This window comes from Poecilia latipinna, unplaced genomic scaffold (genome assembly GCF_001443285.1).
Source record: "Poecilia latipinna isolate Pla-1442-1.1 unplaced genomic scaffold, P_latipinna-1.0 Scaffold873, whole genome shotgun sequence".
Taxonomy (NCBI): Eukaryota; Metazoa; Chordata; class Actinopteri; order Cyprinodontiformes; family Poeciliidae; genus Poecilia; species Poecilia latipinna.
Window position 1 is genome coordinate 17,692 of NW_015113489.1, and position 23,133 is coordinate 40,824.

Consider the following 23,133-nt stretch of genomic DNA (forward strand, 5'->3'; position numbering starts at 1 on the left):
ACCAAAACAACTTTTGTCTGTAAATATGTTCTACCCGGAACTCCTCAAGTAGCATAGTTTTAGCTTTTATCTGGTTCAAATTGTGTGAGAAAATAAAATCAATATTTATATGTATTGGTTAATCCAGAAAATAAGCAACAGACCAGGTTTACACTTTATTAATACGTTGAGCAGAAAGGGCTGAGCTTTCTGCTAGTAAGATACTAACAATATGTTGTTAGTATCTCTTTTTCTTTTTATCTGGAGATGCATTCTTTGCTACAAATAATCAAGTGTACACTAAGGGAGTGTTATGTTATTGCAGTTTAGGTAATAAAGTGTTTATTCTCTTATTTAAAAATGGAATATAACAGCTTATTTGCATCTTTCAATCATTTTGCAATGTATAAAAATGACTTGAATAAAAAATCCGCAGAACATTGCGATTATTTTTGTCCGAATAATTGATGGATGAATCAGTAACTAAAACAATCGTTAGTTGCAGCCCTGCTTTACTTGAAAAAAATAAGCTAACTCACACATAATCTGCCATGTCTTCTCCTCCTTCAGGCCTGTTGCTTCCAGTCGATGACGAACACCCGAGCCATCTTATCCTGGGGGTGCTGCTAACGTTTCGCTACCTGATGCCCCTGCTGCAGAACCAAGTCAACACCAGCAGCCTCAAAGGGAGCTTTGGAGTGATGAGGAAGGAGGCCGACGTCCAGCCAACACCCGAGCAACTCCTGCAGGTCAGATCAGTTGTGTTTCTTTTTTTTTGTGCACTTGTGTTTTTGTTCTTCTTAGCTGAATGATTCCTGTGTGCCTGAAGGTGTACGAGCTGACGCTGCACTACACGCAGCACTGGGATCACAACGTGGTCACAGCCGCCCTGGAGCTCCTGCAGCAGATGTTCAGGACTCCCCCGCCGGAGCTTCTGCACGTGCTCATCACGGCCGGCAGCATTCCTCACGCCACCGTGTTTCGTCAGGACACGGAGAGCCGCGCTCGCTCGGGCAGCATCCTGGAGCTCATCGGTAATCCCATCAATCAATTGGGACAGATGCTTCATTCCTCTAATGCTTAGCGATATGGGCCTTCAAATATTTACTCAGTCCACTAGCACTTAGCGCACCAGTCGACTGGCTGTCTCAGGTGGCCTTTAGTTCATTCGTGCGCACTGTTCTGGTCAATCTGTTCTCCATTCCAACTTCTGCTTTGGTCTAACTTTGTGCCGCTGTCTTTGCTCCCTAACTCGCCTCCTTTTGTCCGTGTATAAATATCTTTGTTTCCTGCAACGCTCCATCGGCTTTTGCTGCTTTTTTCTCTCACGTCTTGTTTCTGTTTCCTGTTTTTCTGCCTTATGCAGCGGGGGGAGGGTCTTCCTGCAGTCCACTTCTTCTCAGGAAACATAGAGGTGACTTGTTTGTTTATGTTGTGCTCACCTCGACTTACACTCTCCAGTTTAATGGAGGTCCTGGGCAACCATGCCTTCAATTTAGTCTTTTGAGGCCGTAGATTACCTTACCTTACCTTACGTGTTTCGATTCTTCCAATAAAAGAGCATGCGGCCGTATCTTTCTGCTGCACGCATCACAATCTCTTTAGCTGAGAATAAATCTGAACTTTCCAGGTAAAATTCTTTCTGGAGAAGAGGATGGGTTGGAGGACGACCCCGAGAGAGCAGAAGTCAACGCGGGAACCTTCACAGGTGAGACGTCTCCATTGTCTACAATTAAAAAAACAGTAGTAATAATGTGAAATTCTGCAAACACAGAAGGCTGTGCTCTAGGAACATAAATATGGTACCTTGCAGAAATTCACACAAACCCTGATGTAATTAATTGAAAGTTTAAATTAAACTCTTTGGCCTCTCACAGCTTTTCTTCCAGAATTTTCTTTGTTTCGGTCCATCCGTCTTCCCTGTTCCTATTAATAAAAAAACATCCCCCGTATCATGATGCCGCCACCACCACCACAACTACGGAGGATGAGTAGTGTTAATTTGGATGGGACTCAAATTCATGTAAACTTAAGAAACTGGAGAATATGCAAAGAACATATCGTCATGTGCTGCAGTCTTTATTTATTTATTCTTTTACATAACAGTCTGTTAATTCTCCTATTCTAATTCGGTGAGATCATTTTTACCACCTTTGTTTTTTAAAGACTAGTTTCTTCCCGTGTTCTTTGGGCAGACGGCTCGTCTGCTGCTCAGGTGGACATCATCACAGAGCAGCCGCGCTCTTCGCAGCACACGCTGCAGCCCGGCGACTCTGTGGACCTCAGCGCCTCCTCCGAGCAGGGCGGCGGAGGCGGCACGTCCACATCAGGCACCCCCGAGTCACCCAATGAAAACGAAGAGGAAATGCTGAGTCGAAGTTCCAGCGGCGCCAACGTCACCCCGGAGACAGCCGACTACACCACACCAGAAAACGCCACCCCAGAAGGCGGGGGGCCGCTCGGCGAAGGCGGGATGGCGCTGGGCACTAATGATCGATCGCTCCCACCAAGCGACTCGTCTCAGACGACCACAGAGGGACCGGATTCGGCCGTGACACCTTCGGATGTAGCAGAACTGGTCAGTAGGACTCTCTTGCTATAAAATGCTTTTCTTCTGGATCCACTGTGCGATTGTGTTTAGGGGAAGCTGCGGTTACACTGATTAACCCTGCCATGTGGGGGAAGCTGCTTTTGTTTTTAGCTCAGTAAAATCACAATCTCACCATTTCCCTGTGAAACCATTTTTGATAAAGCAAAAAAAAAAAAAAGGAATTTTGTAAAAATACTTCTGAACAGATTCCATCAGTACGCATCAGTGAGATTTAAAATATGCAAGGAGACTAGTGAGAGACATCACCAGGATGCCTTTGACTACAAGGTTCAGCAGCTCAGATGACCCCACAAGTTTTTTACTCTGTGCGAGGTCCGGTGGGGTCGCACTGACCCCGTGTGCTCTTTTACAAGTTTTTTTGTGTGGTGTGTGTAGTTTTGGAAATCGACAGTCTGACGGGACAACCCCCACACTTCCCAGCTGCCCACGACATTTTCTGTGCTCCTCCTGAGACCTCGTGAGGGTTAAGGATCAATACTGTTTATTAGAAACGGAACAAGTTGTCAAAAATGTTTTGTTTTTTTTCCTTTTCTGGCCTGTTTTCTCATAAAACACCTCAAATACAGTCATCACTGAGGTCTTTGGTTAGCAACATTTTCTTCCCACAAAAAAACAACAAGACCCCAAACCAACTCTTGTCCTCTCTAATGGTTTTGCCTTCCCCCTCTTTATCCTTGACCACACCTTGCCGCGGTCGCGGCCCTCCCTGCAGCAGGCAGTCCAGCCACCTCCGCTCTCGCCGACTCCCACCGAGGGTCCCGACGCGCCAGCCAGCAGCTCCTCTGTCTACACCGCTTCTTTCTCCTCCTCGTCTTCTCTGTCTGTCTCGTCCTCTTCCTCCTTCTATGCCACCTCCTCTTCTAGCACTAGTGACAAGGTCAGGTGATTTGAAAAAGAAAGGGTGGCGCCTTGCTTGTTTCTGAAACCTTTGGCTTCCCTCATTTGTTCGTTTCTACCCCTGCACTCGATTTCCTGGGTTGTGATGGCATCTTTTCCTCCTTTCATGGACGGTAGCTTGCGCCTCCTTTACTTTTTTCCCCCTCATTTTGAACGATTCTCTCTCAAAAGGCAGATGCTTTTGAAAGACGGCGGTTATGACCGAGGATGTGACTGGCTTGCAGTGAGTTGTAAAAGATGAAGCATGAAGAGTTGTTTTTCCTTTTTTTGTTCATCCTTAGATCAGATTCTCTGTTATTTGAAGATGCTGCAGAAGACTTTTGCTCCAGTGTGAGGAGCAACATGTATTTGATGTTCCTTCTTCTGGTCAAAAATTTTTTTTTTAATAAAGCATAGCTTAAAAAATTCTAATGAGAACTTGTTCCTGTTAGGATAAAAGCAAAAGCTTGATTTTCCCTGTATTATACAAGCAGCATTTGTGTGAAATCACCAGCCCCCTGCTTCCTACTGTATGTACTAGATTTGCTGTAAATTGTCTTTTCAAGCATGATTCAGTGGACCTTTAACTTTAAAGTGCGTGTACCACGTAAAGTTTGGATTCTCTCTTATGTCCCCGTCTTATTTTCAGCAAATCAGATCCAGTAGTTTGAAATTCGACTTGTTGCTTTTGCATGCTGGCGTTTTTCCTACTGAGAGAAACTTTGGCTTTTTGTTGGGAGTTTTGCTCGTGAACCGAACTTTTAATTCTCTCATGAAGACGTTTTGTGTGTCAAACTAAGGTCCTGGACGGCAGCGAGAGCCAGTACTCCGGCATGCAGATAGGAACGCTACAGGATGAAGAAGATGAAGGAGCAGCGCCTTCCTCCCAGGAAGAACCCTCGGAGCCGTTTCTGCAGTCGGCCCTCGGTAGGCAGGCGGCTGAATATGAAAACCCGTCTAGATCTTTGTCACCCTAACAAAGACGTTTTTGCGTCCAGCTCTGAGTAAGCCTCATCTGTTCGATGGCCGAGGTCACAATCGGCAGGGTTCGGACAGCAGCGTGGACCGCTTCATTCCCAAGGATGAGCCTGCTGAACCCGAACCTGATAATAAGGTACGTCCACGGTTGTGGTCAGCGATTGAAGAAGTAAAATCACGATTTGTTTCTGATTGTTTTATTAAATGCCTGGCAGCCGTCACGGATAAAGGGTCCAATTGGACACTACACGGACCAGGGGGCGGAGCCACTGGTTCACTGTGTGCGACTTCTCGCCGCTTCTTTTCTTCTCACTGGACAGAAGAACGGTGAGCAGCTGCTTCAAGCCACGGCTTGAAATTGAACATGTATATATTAGCAAAATTAGGCTGGATACTATTCTACAATTTTATCTTTTCTAATATTTTAAGAGTTTATTAACATAAACCTAGGATTAAAAAAAAAAGAAAATCAATGTATAATAAAAGTTGGCATTATGACGAACCTAACAAAGTAAAATACGTTGGGGATGCAACTAATGACTTTAGTAATTGATTATTCTATAATTTGTTTGGAAAATCAGTTTATTAATTGGATTTTTAAGAAATGGGCCCATTCTGCAGATTTTTCATTCAACCACTTAATATTAGAAATACATTAGAAGATAGAAAAAAGGTGCTTAATATGACATTTTGTTCTTTATACAATTTAAATCAGAAGCAGCTGAAACTGTGCCACTTGAGGAGTTCTGGGTAGAACATTTACATTCGTTTTTCTTTTTTTTTCTTGTTAAATGCAATATGTCTATATTTTCTTGTACAGTTTTGGCTCAGTTGTTTCCCTGTGGGTGTTGTTTCAGCAAATGGTCTTTTTTTTTTAGTCTAACAAATAACCCAGTTAATAATTAATGGATTTTTAAAAAATTAGTTGAGAGTTATTTCAATAATCTATTAATCATTTCAGCCCTAAATTACTCTTATTTCTAAGCCTTTTCACACGACTTCACGCTACAGCTTCAGCTCTGTGGGTTTCATTGCGTTGTGACGATGCACAAAACTAAGTTGATTTGAAAGAAGAGATTTTATATTTTTGAAAAATTAAGAATCCTAACTTTACACAATATGTTTTACATGGGACTCCCAGATATTAACATAACATCCAATAATGACTTACAAATGATCAACTAGACGATATGAGTGTGTCACATAAAATGCAGATGGTAGATAGTGATACAAGTGATTTTTTTGTTTGTTTCTTCAGGATTGATTCCTGATAAAGAGGTTCGAGTGAGCGTGAAGGCGTTGGCGGTCAGCTGCGTCGGAGCTGCAGCAGCGCTGCATCCTGAAGCGTTCTTTAATTCTCTCTACCTGGAGCCACTGGATGGCGTCCCAGTTGCAGGTATGATGGCAAATTCAGTTGTCAGCACCCTTTTGATTGTGTTTGGGTTTAAAAAGAAAAGATAATCTGTTGAAGAAGGTTGGCTGTCATCCTAATTGGATAATAGGTGAATACATGTGAAGTTGGTTTAATGCAGGTGGGAAGGTTTATGTAAGGTCAGAGGAGTTTCAGACTTTGCCAGCCAAAGTTTAAGTATTGATAGAAACGGTTAAAAAAAAAAAAATACAACAAATGACAGAAGAAAATTTTATCTGATTAAGACTGGACAACAATTGCTTTAGATGTTGATTAATCTATTGATTATTCTAGTGATTTAATTGGATAAAAATTTTGGCACATTCTGCTGATTTTTCGTTTAAGCCTCTTTTATAAAATATTAGATACACATGAGAAGATGCAAATAAATTATTTAATTTCTTTTAAAATAAGGAAAAAATGCTTAAAAAGCAACAAGGTAGCATTCCTTTAGTAAATGGTAGATCATTAAAAAATGCTTCTATAATCAACATGTGAAAAGCTCAGATCTTTCTGCTCAACTGAACATCAGTACAGTCTGCTGCTGATCTGTTTATTTTTAGATTCACTTATTAACAATTGGGTTGCAAAAGGCGATAGATTTTTTTATTTATTTATTTATTTTTTTTACAGAATTTGAACTTAGTGAAGCTAAAACTGTCCCGCTTGAGGAGTTCTGGGAAAAATATATTTTTTACTAACAGAGAAGATTTTTTATCTTTATTTCTATATATATATATATATATATATATATATATATATATATATATATATTTGGCTTAATTACTGCTACTGATGGTGTTCTTTCAGAAAATGATTTTTTCTTGAGCCTATATAATTGCGTTAGCGATGAAACGATTACTAAATTAGTTGACAATTGTTTCAATCGTCGATTAATAACATTTCATTGGATTAATCAGTTCGGCCCTAGTGATAATTATCAAAACTGTTCAGTAGGGAAAACAGTTTTGATCATTTTCCTGCCAGCTGTAGTGTGACAGCTGCTTGGTCTGTGCCATTGCAGGGCAGCAGTACATTAGTGACGTTCTGGGCCTCATCGAACACGGAGACCCCCAGATCAGAGGGGCCACAGCCATCCTCTGTGGAGCCATCATCCTAGCTGCGCTTACCAAAACACGTTACAATATTCACACCTGGCTGGCCGGTGTGCAGAGTACAACAGGTTTGTGTTTTTTGTTTTTTTGTTTGTTTTTTTTCGTGTTGAAGTTACTGCTGAGCTGATGTGAGGCTGATTGTTATTCCTGGACTCTGCTCTTCAGGTAACCCTCTGTCCCTGGTGGATTTGGTGCCTTTGCTCCAGAAAACTTTAAAAGACGAATCCTCGGTCACCTGCAAGATGGCGTGTGCTGCAGTCAGGGTAGGATGGGCCTGCAGGAGCGTCGGTGGTTGGTGTCCGCTTGTGTTACTGAGTCTGTGTTTGTGGTGCGTTCCAGCACTGCATCATGACGCTGTGCAGCAGCACGCTGAGCGAGCTCGGGTTGCAGCTGGTGATAGACCTCTTCGCTCTGCGGGATTCTTCCTACTGGCTTGTTCGCACCGAGCTCCTGGAAACTCTGTCCGAGTTAGACTTCAGGTGAGATTCGTTCCTTTTGACTGCTACCGACACGTGTCTTTGCTTCCATTGTACATTTATTTATTTATTTATTTTCTTGTTTTAGATTAATTAATTTCTTGGAGAGAAAAACTGAAACTTTGCACAAAGGAGACCATCACTTTACTGGGGTATGTTGCCGCCTTGGCTTTTTTTTTCTCCTCTGTTTGAAAGTAAAGGTGGATCATTGAGATATTTTATTCCGACAAACATGTCGCGATCCTAAATTTGTTGGAATTTGTTTAGCAACTACGGATTCAGGACAGGGTCCTGAATGATGTGGTCATCTATCTGTTGGGAGACGATGATCCAAGAGTGCGACACGTTGCAGCCTCTGCTGTTAGCAGGTATGCTAGCTCTTTTGTATTTGAACAAGACCACACCACTGTATAATCCAAGATCTTAACCCAAATCTCTATTTTTTGTTTTCCTGTGCCTCTTCCTTCTAGACTCGTTCCAAAATTGTTCTTTGACTGTGACCAAGGCCAGGTAGACCCAGTGGTGGCCATCGCCCGGGACCAGAGTTCAGTCTACCTGCAGCTACTCATGCATGAGACACAACCCCCGTCCCAGTTCACAGTCAGCACAATCACAAGGTATTGTTCATGAAACTGAAAGATGGTGTCAAGTACGTTGAAGTCGGCTTCAAGGTAAACGGGAGAAAACTTTTCTCTTTCCTCAAGGACGTATCGAGGCTACAACTTTTCTAACTCTGTGTCCGACGTCTCGTTGGAGAACAACCTGTCCAGAGTTGTTACTGCAGTCTCCCATGCTTTCACATCTTCCACCTCCAGAGCGCTAACTGTAAGCTTTCAGAAAAATGTTCAGTCATTTATTGTTATCGCTGTCGCAAATTTCTGATGGTGTTTTCTTAAAGGGGGGGGAGGGACGTTATTTGAAATCTATTTTTTTTTTTTTTCAGCTTTATGTCATGTTATAATGTGTTCTCATCAGAAACATAGTTGGAGTGTTGCTTTGATTCTTTTATGCATGTTTGAGAAATCTTCCATTATGCCTTTTACAAACTTAAATGGCATAATAGAGGAGCATTGCTGTGATGACTTGCTGAAGGCAGGAGCTTCTTAAAGAGACAGAGGGTAATTTCAAGGCATCAAACCGCAAAGTCAAATTTCTTTTAAGTCATATGAGATATATATATATATATATATATATATATATATATATATATATATATATATATAGTTTCTATAACAACTGAAGGTTAACATAGTTACTTGATTGTGCTGTAAAATGGCACTATGTGCCTGGAAAATAAGTACTGCTACCCCTTTAAGGTACTTAAACAGTCTCGTTCTTTCTCTGCAGTTCGGCTGCTGCGAGGCTTTGTGTCTTCTAGCATCAAACTTTCCTGTCGGTACCTGGAGTACAGGCTGGCACTGTGGCTATGTTAGCTCTAGCAGCAACTTTTCTTATCGTTCTAGTCTCAACCGCAGCAGAGGCAGGACACTCAGGTTTGAGAACCTTTGTTAAAAAAAATAAAAAATCTCCCTTAATGGTTTTTGTTTTCCATTCGTCAGTAAGCTGTTAAGCAAAATTTTTGATAATCCTATCGTTATAGTTTGTCTCAGAGCGGCAACACTCCAGCCTCTTCGGCCGCCTCCTCGTCTGCGCTGGATTCTGAGCGGAAGACGCTGACCGTGGGACCGGCCAACATGGTGCTCTCCCTGCTGTCTTCTGCGTGGTTTCCTCTGGATCTCTCTGCACACCAAGATGCACTACTGCTCTGTGGGAACCTGCTTGCGGGTGAGAAATTTGTGTTAAATTTCCCCACTTGTTTGTGAAGAATTGGTCCTTTTTATTATTCAAACTTATGCCACTTTTTTTGCGTAATCTTTTGAATTAAAGAGGAAAAGTATTGGTTCTTAATAGATATCACTGTTCTCAGCTGTGGCTCCAAAATGCTTACGCAACCCCTGGGCTGGAGAGGAGGAAGGAAGCACTGGGAACACTGGTGCAGGCCCAAATAAAACAGAGGAACCCTGGACAGCCCTGTCAGAGCGCTCCCTGGTGGCCATGGTGGAACAGCTGTTTTCTCATCTGCTAAAGGTTCTCAACATCTGTGCGCACGTTCTGGATGACACGCCGCCGGGACCAGCAGCTAAGGCAAGCCTGAGGAAAAGCAGCTGATATTGAGTTTTGTCAAAACTGTATTATGGCCCCATTTTGCTAGCAGTTATTCTATAAGATTCCTAGGCAAAGCTTTGAAAAGTATGGGTTTTGAGTTTTATTCTAAATTTAACTTGGATAAAGGGTTAGCAGAAAATACGAAGAAATAAAAGAACACGAGAGAAAAAGATCTGCTGAGTTGTATCATAACTTCAGTTTTTTTTCCAACTGCCTGATCATTTGAGTACTAAGAGAAAAGCACACTGCATTAAAGACTGAGAAGAATTGACATCTCACTGCATTTTTCACCTTAACTACTTCTTGGCTCATGGAGTTAATCTGGACAAGTGGATTTTGAAATAAGTTGTTTTTATTTTTAGATGCCAATCAAAAATTGGGATTTTTAAACTGATTTTGAAATAAACTAAATTTATCACAGACCAAACAACGAATCAGATCAAACAATTCAGACAAATTCTCCATTTCAAAATTACAAACTCTGAACTTTTGATTTTCTTACAAGAGTTTAGAAATTCGACTTTAAAATATTTCGTACATTTTTATATTATAGCTGCATATTTGACAAATCACAAAACAACATGCTCATGTTTGCTTCTGATTCAGCAGCAAAGTAAAGGGCTAACTCAGTTTTTTTTTTTAAATCTTGACTGACTTAAATCATCTTTATTTCCAAAACATACAATATTATTATCCTGCATTAAACATGGATTCTCTTAGTTTGTTGAGAAATGTGAAAAATGGAATGATTTTAGAAACAAGGAAGACACAACCTTTTTCTACTGTACCTTTTTTTTTTTTTCTAGGCTGCTCTCCCCTCTCTGAGCAACACGCCGTCCCTGAGTCCCATCCGCAGGAAAGGGAAGGAGAAGGAGACGACCGAGGCCGCTGCTGCACCCATGAGCCCAAAGAAGAGCAACGAGATCAACACAGGTCCATCCACATATCATTGTCCTCCAGCATGCATCATTTTCAGTTTATAAATGAATGTATTTAAAAAAAATAAAGTTTTCAAGGTTTAGAAACTGTAAAAAAAAAAAAAAAAGATTTAGAAAGCTCTTGATTTCTGCATGAAGTCCTTTAAAAGTACTTTATATTCAACCTGCACAGTTTTGTAATTGAGCTCCGTCTAACGTTTGCTTAAAGCCTAAATTTTACAGTTTAAACCAGATAAAATGACACACATTTATTCCTCACTTTCTGAAGCTAAATCAGACCAAACTTCAATTGTTTTAGGTTAGTTAGAATTACCAAAATTCTTTCTATTTGCTAATGTCCAGAAAACTTGGTGAGAAGTTTTTTAGAGATCTTTCTTGGAGAACTTTCTTGGACCAGGTCAGGTGCTATCGAGACATTTTAAGAAATATATATGTTTTAATTTAGTTTAATTTCTCCCGGTTGTAGAATACTATCTCAATATATTATTAACAACAGTAATAAGTAAAGTCATAAAACAGTGAATTAAAACTTTTTCAGGTCTTTTGTATTGTTTTTGTATCCAAAGTGTGGTGCTTTAAAAGTTTGGAGTCTTGCCTTGAAGACGCTTGAAGAGCGCTTGAATTTTACTGTGGGGAAACGTGTGCGAACCGCAAATTGTGCGTTGTGTCATTATAAAGCAGGCAGGCAAGCAGACAGCACCACTTCAGCAGCTGTGAACAAATCCATCACCCTGGGCAGCTTCTACCACCTGCCTCCCTACCTCAAGCTCTACGACGTCCTCAAAGCGACACACGCCAACTATAAGGTCGGACCTCTTGTCCCGCTTTAGCCGAGCTCGGCATGTTCCCCGTTGGGTTGCGAAAGTTTTTAAAATGGTTTGTGTTTTTGTTTTCCCTCCCAGGTGACGTTGGATCTCCACAGCAGCCAGGAGAAGTTTGGAGGTTTTCTGCACGCTGCCTTGGATGTTTTGTCCCAGCTGCTGGAGCTGGCCACGCTGCATGACATCGGAAAGGTCAAGTCTGTCTTTTATTCTTGAAAAAGTTAATGTTACGCTTCTTTTAACTAGAAATAGGCAGAGAATTAGATTATTTATTTTTTTAAAGAAAGTAATAATCTGTTTTTTTTTTTTTTCTCTCACCATAGTGTGTAGAGGAAATTCTGGGCTACCTGAAGTCCTGTTTCTCCAGAGAACCGACCATGGCCACTGTTTGTGTGCAGCAGGTTTGTAATCTTAAGCTTAGATGTGGGTTTCTCACACTAACTGTGTGTGGAAGTGCTCATGGTTGTGGCACTGAGCGGTGCGCTACATCCGGTACTCCTCCACACAGAGCGAGGCTGGTTCCTGCCGACAGGGCCTGTAAAGGCATTGGTCTCCCTGTGCGATGGTTCCATACACTGCTTTATAGGAACTAACTCATGTAGTCCTTATTTGGCTGCTTTGTACCAGGTAGGAAAAAGCAAAAAAAAAAAAAAAAAATCACTATTTAAGTCAAGGTGATGGTTAAAGTGATACGTCATGTCCATATTTTGGTTATGTTGCAGATTTTCAGTTTACTTGTGCTCTGAAAGGTTTTGGATTTCCTCTGCAGCTGTTGAAGACGCTGTTCGGGACCAACCTGGCTTCCCAGTATGAAAGTGTGCTGAGCGGACCCAGCCGCTCCCAGGGCAAAGCCCTGCGCCTCGGCTCGTCCAGCCTGCGCCCGGGCCTCTACCACTACTGCTTCATGGCTCCGTACACACACTTCACCCAGGCTCTGGCTGATGCCAGCCTCCGTAACATGGTGCAGGCTGAGCAGGAGCAGGACACCTCGGGGTAACGTTGCTGCGCTCGTTTCCATCGTATGACGCGTGTTGCTTGTTTTTGTTTGCGTAGAGAAGAATAGACTTTAAATGCCAGAGCTACGTTTTCACATTTTGTCACATTATAACTACATGCTACAAGGTATGAAGTGGTTATTTTTTATTTTCCGTACTTTTGTTTTTATTTGCACTGGGGGAAAAAAATCCTCCAAAGTAAGTTACTGCTGCTAAAAGACTTGCAGCTGCATTTGGATGGGAAAGCAATTCTGCAAAGACGTAATATAAATGCTTGCCATGCTTTAGTATTATATTCTTCTTTGTGTTGCTAAACCACATGAAATGTAGAAACAAAATGTGGAAAAAGTTCAAGTTACATGAATGTTTCTGCTATAAAATCTGCCAAGTACACTTATGTTTCCTTTCTTCCATGTTTTAGATGGTTTGATGTTATGCAAAAAGCATCCAATCAGCTGAGATCCAACATCGCCAACGCTACACGTCACAGAGGAGACAAGGTGCACCTAAATTATTCTTTTTGAAGGCTGATATTACGCTTTAGATTTTTCATATATAGATGCATGCTGTTTTTGCCCTGAAATTAACTGAATACCTTGTTTTCTCTCAGAATGCTATTCACAACCACATCCGTCTGTTTGAGCCGCTTGTGATCAAAGCTTTGAAGCAGTACACCACCAGTACCTCTGTGGCCCTGCAGAGACAGGTTCTGGACCTGTTGGCCCAGCTTGTGCAGCTCAGAGTCAATTACTGCCTGCTGGACTCGGATCAGGTTAAAAACATTGTTTTGTTTTTTTTTTGGTTGTTTTTTTTTCCATGCTCATATGAACTTCCATCATCGTTTTCCGTAACGCAACAATTTTTTTCTATGTTTCAGGTTTTCATAGGCTTTGTCCTGAAGCAGTTTGAATATATCGAAGTGGGCCAGTTCAGGTATTTCTCTTTTCGTGTTTTTACTTCTCCTCCTCTGAAACTCTGTCGGCCGATCTAACCGTTGCTCCTCCTGCTCAGGGATTCTGAAGCCATCATCCCAAACATCTTTTTCTTCCTGGTTTTGCTGTCTTACGAACGTTACCACTCCAAGCAGATTATCAGCATCCCCAAGATCATCCAGCTGTGCGACGGCATCATGGCGAGCGGCAGGAAAGCGGTCACCCACGGTGAGAGGACACGCAGGAAAACACGCCATGTACCACAATTATCGACATCTCTTCCACACAGTTTTATTTTTTGTTCTTTTAGAGTGTATTTTTGAAAGTAATCCTCCAAAAATCTAATGAGTAATCAGGTTGTGTGTATTTTTTATTTTTTTTACAGCCATTCCTGCCTTGCAGCCTATAGTTTATGATCTTTTTGTGCTGAGAGGTTCAAACAAAGCAGATGCAGGCAAAGAGCTGGACACTCAGAAGGAAGTGGTGGTGTCCATGCTTCTCAGACTCGTGCAGTACCATCAGGTATGCAGAGATGCAACAACAACAGCAGCAGCCTAACGTTGTCCTAGATTCTTTGGTCTTCGTACCTAAATGTGCCTTCATGCCTTTCGTTCCAGGTGTTGGAGATGTTCATTCTCGTTCTGCAGCAGTGTCACAAAGAGAATGAGGACAAGTGGAAAAGACTGTCCAGGCAGATCGCAGATGTTATTCTTCCTATGATTGCAAAGCAGCAGGTTATTGTTGAGCAGAATATTCATCTCTTTAATCTTGCTTTATTTGTTTTCTTAGATAAGGCAGGATTAACCATCCTGATGTTCTGTGTCCTGCTTTTCTTATGTTGCAGATGCTGCTGGACTCTCCAGAGGCGTTAGGAGTGTTGAACACCTTGTTTGAGACTGTGGCCCCCTCCTCTCTCAGACCAGTCGACATGCTGCTGAAGAGCATGTTCACTATCCCCGTCACCATGGTGAGAATACATTGCTGGAAAGCGTCTACAAGACATTTCTGGAAATAAATGGGTCACTCTGGCCGCCGCACAACTTGTGCTCCAATAACAAACCTGCAAGTTTGTCTGTTGATTAGAAAATGATAAAAAAAAAATAATAAAAATACGTCCGCACCTCTGTAGGCATCTGTCGCTACAGTCCAGCTGTGGGTGTCTGGAATCCTGGCGGTGCTCAGAGTACTCGTGTCGCAGTCCACCGAGGACATCGTCTTGTCTCGGGTCCACGAGCTGTCCCTCTCCCCACACCTCCTCTCCTGCCACACGATTCGCCGCCTGCATCAGCAGAACCCGTCCCCCAGCAGCCCGCCCGCCGCCGACGCCAGCTGTGACCAGGAAGCCGGCGAAGACGCGCAGAAGGTTCCACCTGAAGAAACCTTTGCAAGGTGGGTTAAACTCTTGAGTTTCTAAAAAGCAACATGACTGACAAACTGTTTATAATGAGTAACTAAAAAAGAAATTCCTCGTCCCTCTAGGTTCCTGCTGCAGCTGGTCGGGGTTTTGCTTGACGATATTTCTAGCAGACGGGTCAAAGTGGACATTACGGAGCAACAGCACACCTTCTACTGCCAGCAGCTGGGAACGCTGCTCATGTGTTTCATTCATATTTTTAAAAGCGGTGAGTAAGCCTGTCGCAATGAATCGCATAAAAAATTCAAACGAGTTTGATCATTTCCATTCTGATAATTAATGGCAGTCCATCATAATCTAGTTTATTTATCGTTTCTGGTTGTTGTGTTTTTATTTTGGATATTTAAAGGATCTTTCAGTTCCAGTGTTAAGAGTTCTTTACAAAATTAAAGCTTGTAAAAAGAGTGTCTTACGTCATGTTTTTTTACGATGAAATTCACAAAGTACGTTTCGACTTTTGTGTTTCCAGGAATGTTTCGCAGGATCACGACTGCAGCCAGTCGGCTCCTGAAGGGCGAGGGCGGCGGGCAGCCGGGTCCGGAGGCCGGCCTCTACTACCCTTTAGAGGGGCTGAACAGCATGGTGCAGAGCCTCGTCACCACCCACCCGCCATTGGTGCTGCTGTGGTGCCAGGTCCTTCTCATCATTAACTACACTAACTATTCGTGGTGGGCCGAGGTTCATCAGACTCCCAGGTGAGGAGAAACTAGATGGGATCCTTCGTTTTATAGAATCACCCTCATAAATGTTCTGTACATGAGCTGATAAAAATGCTATGAAGCTATTAAAAGACATGCTTTCTTGCTGTGCCTTTTTGCCCCCTCCTTGTCAGAGGTCACAGCCTCTCATGCACAAAGCTGCTAAGTCCACACTCCTCTGGTGAAGGACAAGAGGAAGAAAAACCAGAGTCCCGGTTAGCAATGGTCAACAGGGAGATTGTACGCAGGGGAGCTCTGATTCTCTTCTGTGACTACGTGGTGAGAATACGACTACTATTAAAATCTCATTATCTAAGAATGATTTTGTGCACAAAAAAAAAGAAAAAAAAAAGTAATGAACGTCTTTTGTATTAGCCTGTATCCTAACCTGTTCAAGGAAGCATAACATGTCACCTATAGAATCTTGGACTCTGTGGCAGGAAGCGGATGCAATTCTTTTTGCTCAATTGCGTTACTTTTTAGTGTCAGAATCTCCACGACTCGGAGCATTTGACCTGGCTGATCGTCAACCACGTGCGTGACCTCATCAGTCTTTCCCATGAGCCTCCAGTACAAGATTTCATCAGCGCTGTCCACCGCAACTCTGCCGCCAGTGGCCTCTTCATTCAGGCGATCCAGTCTCGATGCGACAATCTCCCCACTGTAAGATTAAAAACTGTCTTTTTCCCCCTCCTTCCTCTCCTCTGCTGAAAATCTAGATTATTTTATTTACTGCTTCCCCGTCTCTCCTATTTTCTTTGCTTTTCTTAAATCCACAGCCTACCATGCTAAAGAAGACTTTACAGTGTTTGGAAGGCATCCACCTGAGTCAGTCTGGCTCTCTGCTCATGCTTTATGTGGACAAGCTGCTCAACACGCCGTTCAGGGTTTTAGCTCGCATGGTGGACACGCTGGCGTGCCGAAGAGTGGAAATGTTGCTGGCTGAGACGCTGCAGGTAAGATCCAGAGCAGCAGGAAATGTGTTGTGGAAGTGTAATGAAAATAAATACCAACAGGTCGACATTTTTTTATTTATTTATTTTTTTTATTTAAAACAACGTTATAATGGAGCAGTGGCCTGATTGTTTCCATATTTACACCACTACAGAACAGCATAGCCCAGCTGCCTGTGGAGGAACTGGAGAGGATTCAGGAATACCTCCAGACCAGCGGGCTAGCTCAAAGGTATTCTTTTTCGCATGTGGTTCAGTTTTTATTGTTTTCAAATAAGGAAAGAAACAAATCTAAGAATAATGTCGTCTCCTCTGTTTACCCGTGGCAGGCATCAGAGGTTCTACTCCCTGCTGGACAGGTTCAGAGCCACTGTTGCCGACACCAGCAGCCCAGCACCTCCAGTCACGTCCCACCCTCTGGATGGGGATCCACCCATAGCCCCAGAAAAGGTTGTTGCCGACAAGGTAGTGATTGTTATCAAAAGTAAATAACATCACAATTGTTCTTAAGAGTGTGGGGGGGTGGGAGCGCAAAAAAAAAAAAACTCTTGTTGGCAACTGTTTCTTTTTTTTTCTAGGAGTGGTATGTTGCTCTGGTGAAGTCGCAGTGCTGTCTCCATGGAGATGTTTTCCTGCTCGAAACAACAGAGCTTCTCACTAAATTACCTGCTGCTGATCTATTCTCCGTTATGAGCTGCAAGGTAAATAAAACAATTACGTTAACCCAAAGCACCGGCTTAAAACACCCAATGGAGCATAGAGGCAATTGTTCGTATTAACAATAATCTGCAGAAGTGAATTTAATTTCATCTCAACTGTTTTTTTTTTGTTTTTTTTTCCAGGATTTCAATCTCAGCCTGTTGTGTCCCTGCCTGGGTTTGGGAGTGCAGAGGTTAATCCGGGGTCAGGGATCTCTGTTGTTGGAGACGGCCCTGCAGGTGACCCTCAATCAGCTAGAAGAGGTCACGGGGTCACTTCCTGCCCCACACCAGTCCTTCCTGCCGCCACCTCACCCCCAGCCATACTGGAACCAGCTGGGTGACGTGTATGGTGAGACGTGGAGAGGAGCTGGAATATGAAGCAGGGCTTTAAAAATTAGGATTTCAATAATCATCATTATAGTGAAAGTAACAGTGATGATAATAATAATAATAATGATAATAATAATAATAATGCTGGATGTAAAATTAGCTATGGAAATTGGGTTAGTGATGTTAACTAAAATATTAGTGATGATATTTATGAGTGATGGCTATAATGACGACACTGTAATGTAGCAACTATGATTAATATTAGTGGTAATTATTATCAAAGGAAATTATTAATATTGATACGACTAATAATGATAGTGATATAAAAAATTATAATCGTTAAATATGATATGAAAATTTTAATAATTTTTATATGGAAATATATTTAAAAAATTATCTGGAAGATGATGATCATTACGGTTACAATAATGATAGAGAAAAATGTAGTGATGTGTTATTTTAGTTATGATAAGGAAAATAAACAAGATGGATCTTGTCCTGTTAGTTGTGGTATTAAAAATAGTTGATTTTTCTTTTGTTCTGTTGTACTGTATAAAAAAACAAAAAACAATAAAACATTCACTGTCCTCTGATGTTTCTTCTTTTATGTTTGTATTTTCCTTTTATTCCTCAGACAAGCCGGGTTTCTACCCCAGGGTTCTGGCCCTCTGCAGAGCTTTGTCCCAGTATCTGTTGAGTGTCAATCAGCTACCTTCATCACTACATATTCCCTCTGACAAGGAGCAACTCATCACCTCCTTCACCTGCATGGCGGCTGAGGTAAAATAACAACAAGCATGAGAGTTGTTTGAAAGCCTTTTGAAAACTTCAGAGTAATTTAACTAGAAGATAGATTGCTGGCACTATATTTAAATAAAATCTAATCTTTTATATCAGTCAGGGTGTCTGTGCATCTTTAATAAGACTTAAATTCATTTGTCTAAAGCTAAGATCTTGAAATACCTATAATTAAAAATAAAAAATAAGTTGGGCTTAAATACATTAATAACAGATCTTATGGGACTATTTAACCTTGTACATGTTGTATAGTTTTCTATTTAGTTTTTAGCAAGTGTAAAGCGAGCTAGCTTTCTTTTTTTTTCTTTTTTTTTTACATCTATCGTGGTTAAATGCAAATTTATTGATAGTTGGTCGGACGTCGTTCATCTCATCCGCTGGATTGCTTCTGTTGCCAACCCATATGATTAATTTGTGATTTTCTTTTGTACATTGTTGCAGGTCTTAAAATCCATTCATAATACTGTTCAAAAAAAGGTCTTAAAAAGTCTTAAATTTGGTTTGGTGGAACCTGCAGAAACCCTCAATAGTACATAAATACTCAGTAGATCCCGTCTTTTATTCGTGCGTGTGAATGTATTTGTGCAGGTGGTTGCATGGTGGCTGCTTCAGGACCAGCTGCCCCTCAGCGTGGACCTGCAGTGGGCTCTGTCCTGCCTCTGCCTGGCCCTGCAGCAGCCCTGTGTGTGGAACAAGCTCTCTACCTTGGAGTACAAGACGTACACCTGCTCCCTCATCTACTGCCTGCACCTCACCATTGCTGCTGGTCAGGAAAATTTTTTGCAAAGCATTCTTGTACAACTCTGTTGTTGTTTTTTTGTCTATATTCTCTCTCTCTATACATATATACATATATATTTTTGCCTTTCAGTGGCTGTTCATCCTGGTGACCGGCTGCTGCATCCAGAGAAGAAAAAGTCTCGAGGAGAAAAAGACGGTGAAGATCAGCTGGATTCGGCTCTTCTCAACAGTAAGAAGTGGTTCAGAAATAACGCAAGTTTTGTTTTAGTGCATTTTGTCTTTTGGTCCTGCTTGAATGACGGTTATTTGTTGCAGTCCAATGCGAGTGGCAAGCATGTGAGATCATGGCAGAACTGGTGGAAGGACTGCAGAGCATCCTCTCCTTGGGTCACCCGAGGAACCGGGCGTTTCCAGTTTTCCTCACGCCGACGTTGCGAAACATCATCATCAGTATTTCACGCCTGCCTCTGGTCAACAGCTACACCAGAGTACCTCCACTGGTTGGTGTCTGACAGGAAGAAAACGAGTCTTGTTGTTTTGTATTCCTATGTGTTTTATGAGTGGTTTTAACAATACTGTGCAGCACTTTGGTTTTAAATAAATTGACATTGTTTCTAATGACCCTGTGCGCTCGTGTTCAGGTTTGGAAACTGGGCTGGTCCCCACAACCAGGTGGAGAATTTGGCACAACGCTGCCTGAGATCCCTGTGGACTTCCTGCAGGAAAAGGACGTCTTCAGGGAATTCCTTTACCGCATCAACACATTGGGTACAGATATGCACTGGATATATAGGGCTTTCCAAAAACGATAATGACTCAATTTTTACTTTGATGTTTTTTTTAAATGAACCTTAATGTCCATTTTGTAATTAACCTGGGCTTTTTCTTCAGGCTGGAGCAGTAGGACTCAGTTTGAGGAAACCTGGGCCACTCTGCTGGGGGTGCTGGTCACCCAACCAATCACAATGGATCAGGAGGAAGAGACTCAGCAAGAGGTATATGCAGCTGGAAGCAAGAACTTTTCTCTTTTGAGCAGTAATGTATAGAAAGGAAATGGACAGGCTAATTTAATGGGAATGACGACCACAGAGTTGTGCTTTGTATTGATGTGGTTTGATACGCCTAAATTTACGTAGCCAAATTTTATTACTACTCTCATGGGATGCGTTTGTTACGGAGGCATTAAACTGCCAAAACTTAAATATAAATTTGGGAGCAAAAAGTTCCTCGTTATTAGAAAGGTGCAAAACTTGTTAAAACGAGAGAAGTTTCTGATCTTCACAAGGTTAAAAAAAACATAACATTTATATCTCATCAAGAGCAAAATATCTTCTCTTTTAATAGGAAAGATGGTAGAACAGCAACACATAATGGAAATTTTAGATGTCATCTGGATGAAATGGTGAGAAGAATTTGAGTCTTCTTTGTGCCTTTTTAACAAGTCATAAACTGGATTTTTATATCTTCGTTAAAACAATACGAATCTCACAGCTGAGATTAAAACACAGTTACAAATGAAGGCGTTTGGATTCACTGGATTGTATCTACGGGTATCGGAGTAGAGGGTGTGGCGTACAAATGCATGCCACCATTTTCCGATTTTTATTAGTCAGAGGATCTGAAGCCATGTATCACATCCTTCCAACAGTTGACTGTAATTTGTTTTGGTCTTGTCACATAAAATCTTAATAAAGAATTCTCAACGTTTATGGTTCTTTAACATGACAAGAACGAGGGGTGTAAAGAATTCATCTTCTATTCCCTCTTCACCTGTTTTCTAGGAGGACCTGGAGCGTACCCAGTTAAACGTGCTAGCAGTGCAGGCTATCACCAGCCTGGTGCTGAGCGCCATGACCCTGCCCACTGCTGGCAACCCCGCAGTCAGCTGTCTGGAACAGCAGCCCCGAAACAAAAGCCTTAAAGCTCTGGAAACACGGTAGCGGCGCACTCGTTTCTGTCTGTCCGATCACAGGGAGTCTTAACTATCAGACAGGGTCGTTCATGGACGGCGTTTTCCTCCCTGTCCAGGTTTGGAAGGAAACTCGCTGTGATTCGCGGAGAAGTGGAGCGAGAAATTCAGGCTCTAGTGTCAAAGAGGGACAACGTCAGCACACACCACCCGTACCACGCCTGGGACCCTGTGCCCTCACTCTCGGCTGCTTCTGCAGGTAGCCCTCCGTCCGGTCTACCCTGTTCTGCTCTGGAAAATGTCTGAATACTTTTTACACCTGATTTTTTTATTTTATTTTTTTTTTCGGCAGGTACGCTGATCAGCCACGAGAAGTTGCTGCTTCAGATCAACACAGAGAGGGAGTTGGGCAACATGGATTACAAACTGGGGCAGGTAAGACGAGGAAACAGTAATGCCTGAGGAACACGATATCGGTTGCTAACTTGCGTTTCATTTGGCACGTTTCCTTTCCAGGTCTCCATCCATTCAGTCTGGTTAGGTAATAACATCACTCCTCTTAGGGAGGAAGAATGGGGTGAGGACGAAGAAGACGAAGCGGACACTCCGGCGCCGACCTCCCCACCTTTATCGCCGATAAATTCGAGGTCCGTTTGAGTTTTTACTGTCTCCGTTATTGATTTTTATTTTTTTTTGTCTGTTTTGAGGGATTGCTGTGTAGATAAAACATCCTTCTCCAGAGAACCGTCCACACTCTAAACTCATGTTTTTGTGTTTTCAGGAAGCACCGTGCAGGTGTAGACATTCATTCATGTTCCCAGTTTCTCCTGGAGCTCTACAGCCAGTGGTTGATCCCGGGCTCTCCCAGCAACAGGAGGACGCCCACCATCCTCATCAGTGAAGTGGTCCGATCGGTAAGCTGGACACCACCAGCAGATATCTTCTCATTAGCTCAGCTAAAGATCTGTTCACCTGAATTCAATAAGAGGAGTCTATTGTTTCTGATTTAAAGGTGAAACTTAAACAACCATTTTTTGCTCTGTGGTGGAAACAAAAGTCTGCTTTTTTTCTGAATATCAAGAAATCTGGAGTATATTTCAAACTTGCTTATGGTTTCAGTACACACAGAATATTGAATCATTTATTTGATTGTTCAAATAAATTATGAGATGAAATAAGAAAGATGTATTCTACAAGTTGAATTCCTTTTTTTCTACCTTATGCATTTAAATATACTAAGATACACCTGTGTCTCCTGGGAGAAAAGCTTCTCCAGGCTTTAATCAGCGTTGCGTTTCTCCGCAGCTGCTGGCGGTGTCGGACCTGTTCACAGAGAGGAACCAGTTCGACATGATGTTCTCCACCCTGATGGAGCTCCAGAAGCTTCACCCGCCCGAAGACGAGATCCTGAATCAGTACCTGGTGCCCGCCATCTGTAAGGCTGCTGCCGTGCTGGGCATGGTGAGTGGGTCGGGGTGCCGCCGGAGGCCGTACAAGCTGCCGCCGTCCGCCTCCTGACTCTTGATAACTGCTCGGACGTTTCCAGGACAAGGCGATAGCCGAGCCGGTGTGTCGCCTGCTGGAGACGACGCTGCGCAGCACCCACCTGCCCAGCCGCATGGGGGCTCTGCACGGGGTGCTCTACGTGTTGGAGTGTGACCTGCTGGACGACACGGCTAAGCAGCTCGTCCCCACAGTCTCCGAGTACCTTCTGTCAAACCTCAAGGCCATTGCTCAGTGAGTGTTGCTCTCCTTCTAAAACACACTAAGCGCACAGACGCTGACCTCGGTTCATCTCTGATGACTTTAAGCCGTGATGAAAGACTCTCAGGGAGCCAAAATGTTTAATGTCGCTGTGTTAATCCTCCTCCCCCTGCAATATAAGAGGATCTGTTATTCAATTAGTTTCTTTTTAATCCAGCTTAATAACGTAATAGAAGCGAGAAATCGGTGCATCTTTTTGCCTCAAGATGCTGCTGTCGACATTTCATTCACATGAGCTGTAATTTCTGCCTGCTTGCTTTGTGTCTCCGTTCTGCAGCTGTGTGAACCTGCATAACCAGCAGCATGTGTTGGTGATGTGTGCAGTGGCCTTCTACATGATGGAGAACTACCCTCTGGATGTCGGAGCTGAGTTTATGGCCGCAGTCATACAAGTAAGATAGAAGATGAATAAAGTTAAAATTGATTCAGCGTGAACAAAGATACACATTTCATGCTTTTTTTTTTTTTTTTTTTTTTTTTAACGGGGGTGCCCATTTTTTTTTAAATTTTTTAAAGTTTTTTTTTTT

General features: G+C 42.4%; 1 protein-coding gene across 1 annotated transcript in view; it reads left to right on the forward strand.

The window, feature by feature from the left end:
- Positions 1–23,133, forward strand: part of htt (huntingtin) — a 45,216-nt gene that overhangs the window by 12,579 nt on the left and 9,504 nt on the right. Inside the window, exons 24-78 of the mRNA XM_015048288.1 lie at positions 550–728; positions 809–1,013; positions 1,346–1,393; positions 1,610–1,687; positions 2,175–2,557; positions 4,267–4,393; positions 4,465–4,580; positions 4,660–4,771; positions 5,703–5,840; positions 6,880–7,038; positions 7,136–7,233; positions 7,310–7,449; positions 7,535–7,598; positions 7,714–7,814; positions 7,917–8,063; positions 8,151–8,271; positions 8,794–8,939; positions 9,047–9,231; positions 9,374–9,591; positions 10,419–10,545; positions 11,229–11,356; positions 11,453–11,563; positions 11,695–11,772; positions 12,141–12,364; positions 12,788–12,866; positions 12,977–13,138; positions 13,244–13,299; positions 13,378–13,526; positions 13,684–13,820; positions 13,916–14,032; positions 14,143–14,265; positions 14,428–14,687; positions 14,778–14,920; positions 15,182–15,407; positions 15,545–15,689; positions 15,894–16,073; positions 16,190–16,366; positions 16,519–16,595; positions 16,693–16,828; positions 16,942–17,064; positions 17,206–17,413; positions 18,029–18,174; positions 18,781–18,958; positions 19,064–19,162; positions 19,249–19,433; positions 19,575–19,701; positions 19,825–19,928; positions 20,715–20,869; positions 20,962–21,101; positions 21,195–21,277; positions 21,359–21,489; positions 21,624–21,756; positions 22,148–22,303; positions 22,389–22,579; positions 22,884–22,998. Of these exons, the coding sequence (XP_014903774.1) occupies positions 550–728; positions 809–1,013; positions 1,346–1,393; positions 1,610–1,687; positions 2,175–2,557; positions 4,267–4,393; positions 4,465–4,580; positions 4,660–4,771; positions 5,703–5,840; positions 6,880–7,038; positions 7,136–7,233; positions 7,310–7,449; positions 7,535–7,598; positions 7,714–7,814; positions 7,917–8,063; positions 8,151–8,271; positions 8,794–8,939; positions 9,047–9,231; positions 9,374–9,591; positions 10,419–10,545; positions 11,229–11,356; positions 11,453–11,563; positions 11,695–11,772; positions 12,141–12,364; positions 12,788–12,866; positions 12,977–13,138; positions 13,244–13,299; positions 13,378–13,526; positions 13,684–13,820; positions 13,916–14,032; positions 14,143–14,265; positions 14,428–14,687; positions 14,778–14,920; positions 15,182–15,407; positions 15,545–15,689; positions 15,894–16,073; positions 16,190–16,366; positions 16,519–16,595; positions 16,693–16,828; positions 16,942–17,064; positions 17,206–17,413; positions 18,029–18,174; positions 18,781–18,958; positions 19,064–19,162; positions 19,249–19,433; positions 19,575–19,701; positions 19,825–19,928; positions 20,715–20,869; positions 20,962–21,101; positions 21,195–21,277; positions 21,359–21,489; positions 21,624–21,756; positions 22,148–22,303; positions 22,389–22,579; positions 22,884–22,998 (7,874 nt within the window). The remainder of the gene's footprint in view (positions 1–549; positions 729–808; positions 1,014–1,345; positions 1,394–1,609; positions 1,688–2,174; positions 2,558–4,266; positions 4,394–4,464; positions 4,581–4,659; positions 4,772–5,702; positions 5,841–6,879; positions 7,039–7,135; positions 7,234–7,309; positions 7,450–7,534; positions 7,599–7,713; positions 7,815–7,916; positions 8,064–8,150; positions 8,272–8,793; positions 8,940–9,046; positions 9,232–9,373; positions 9,592–10,418; positions 10,546–11,228; positions 11,357–11,452; positions 11,564–11,694; positions 11,773–12,140; positions 12,365–12,787; positions 12,867–12,976; positions 13,139–13,243; positions 13,300–13,377; positions 13,527–13,683; positions 13,821–13,915; positions 14,033–14,142; positions 14,266–14,427; positions 14,688–14,777; positions 14,921–15,181; positions 15,408–15,544; positions 15,690–15,893; positions 16,074–16,189; positions 16,367–16,518; positions 16,596–16,692; positions 16,829–16,941; positions 17,065–17,205; positions 17,414–18,028; positions 18,175–18,780; positions 18,959–19,063; positions 19,163–19,248; positions 19,434–19,574; positions 19,702–19,824; positions 19,929–20,714; positions 20,870–20,961; positions 21,102–21,194; positions 21,278–21,358; positions 21,490–21,623; positions 21,757–22,147; positions 22,304–22,388; positions 22,580–22,883; positions 22,999–23,133) is intronic.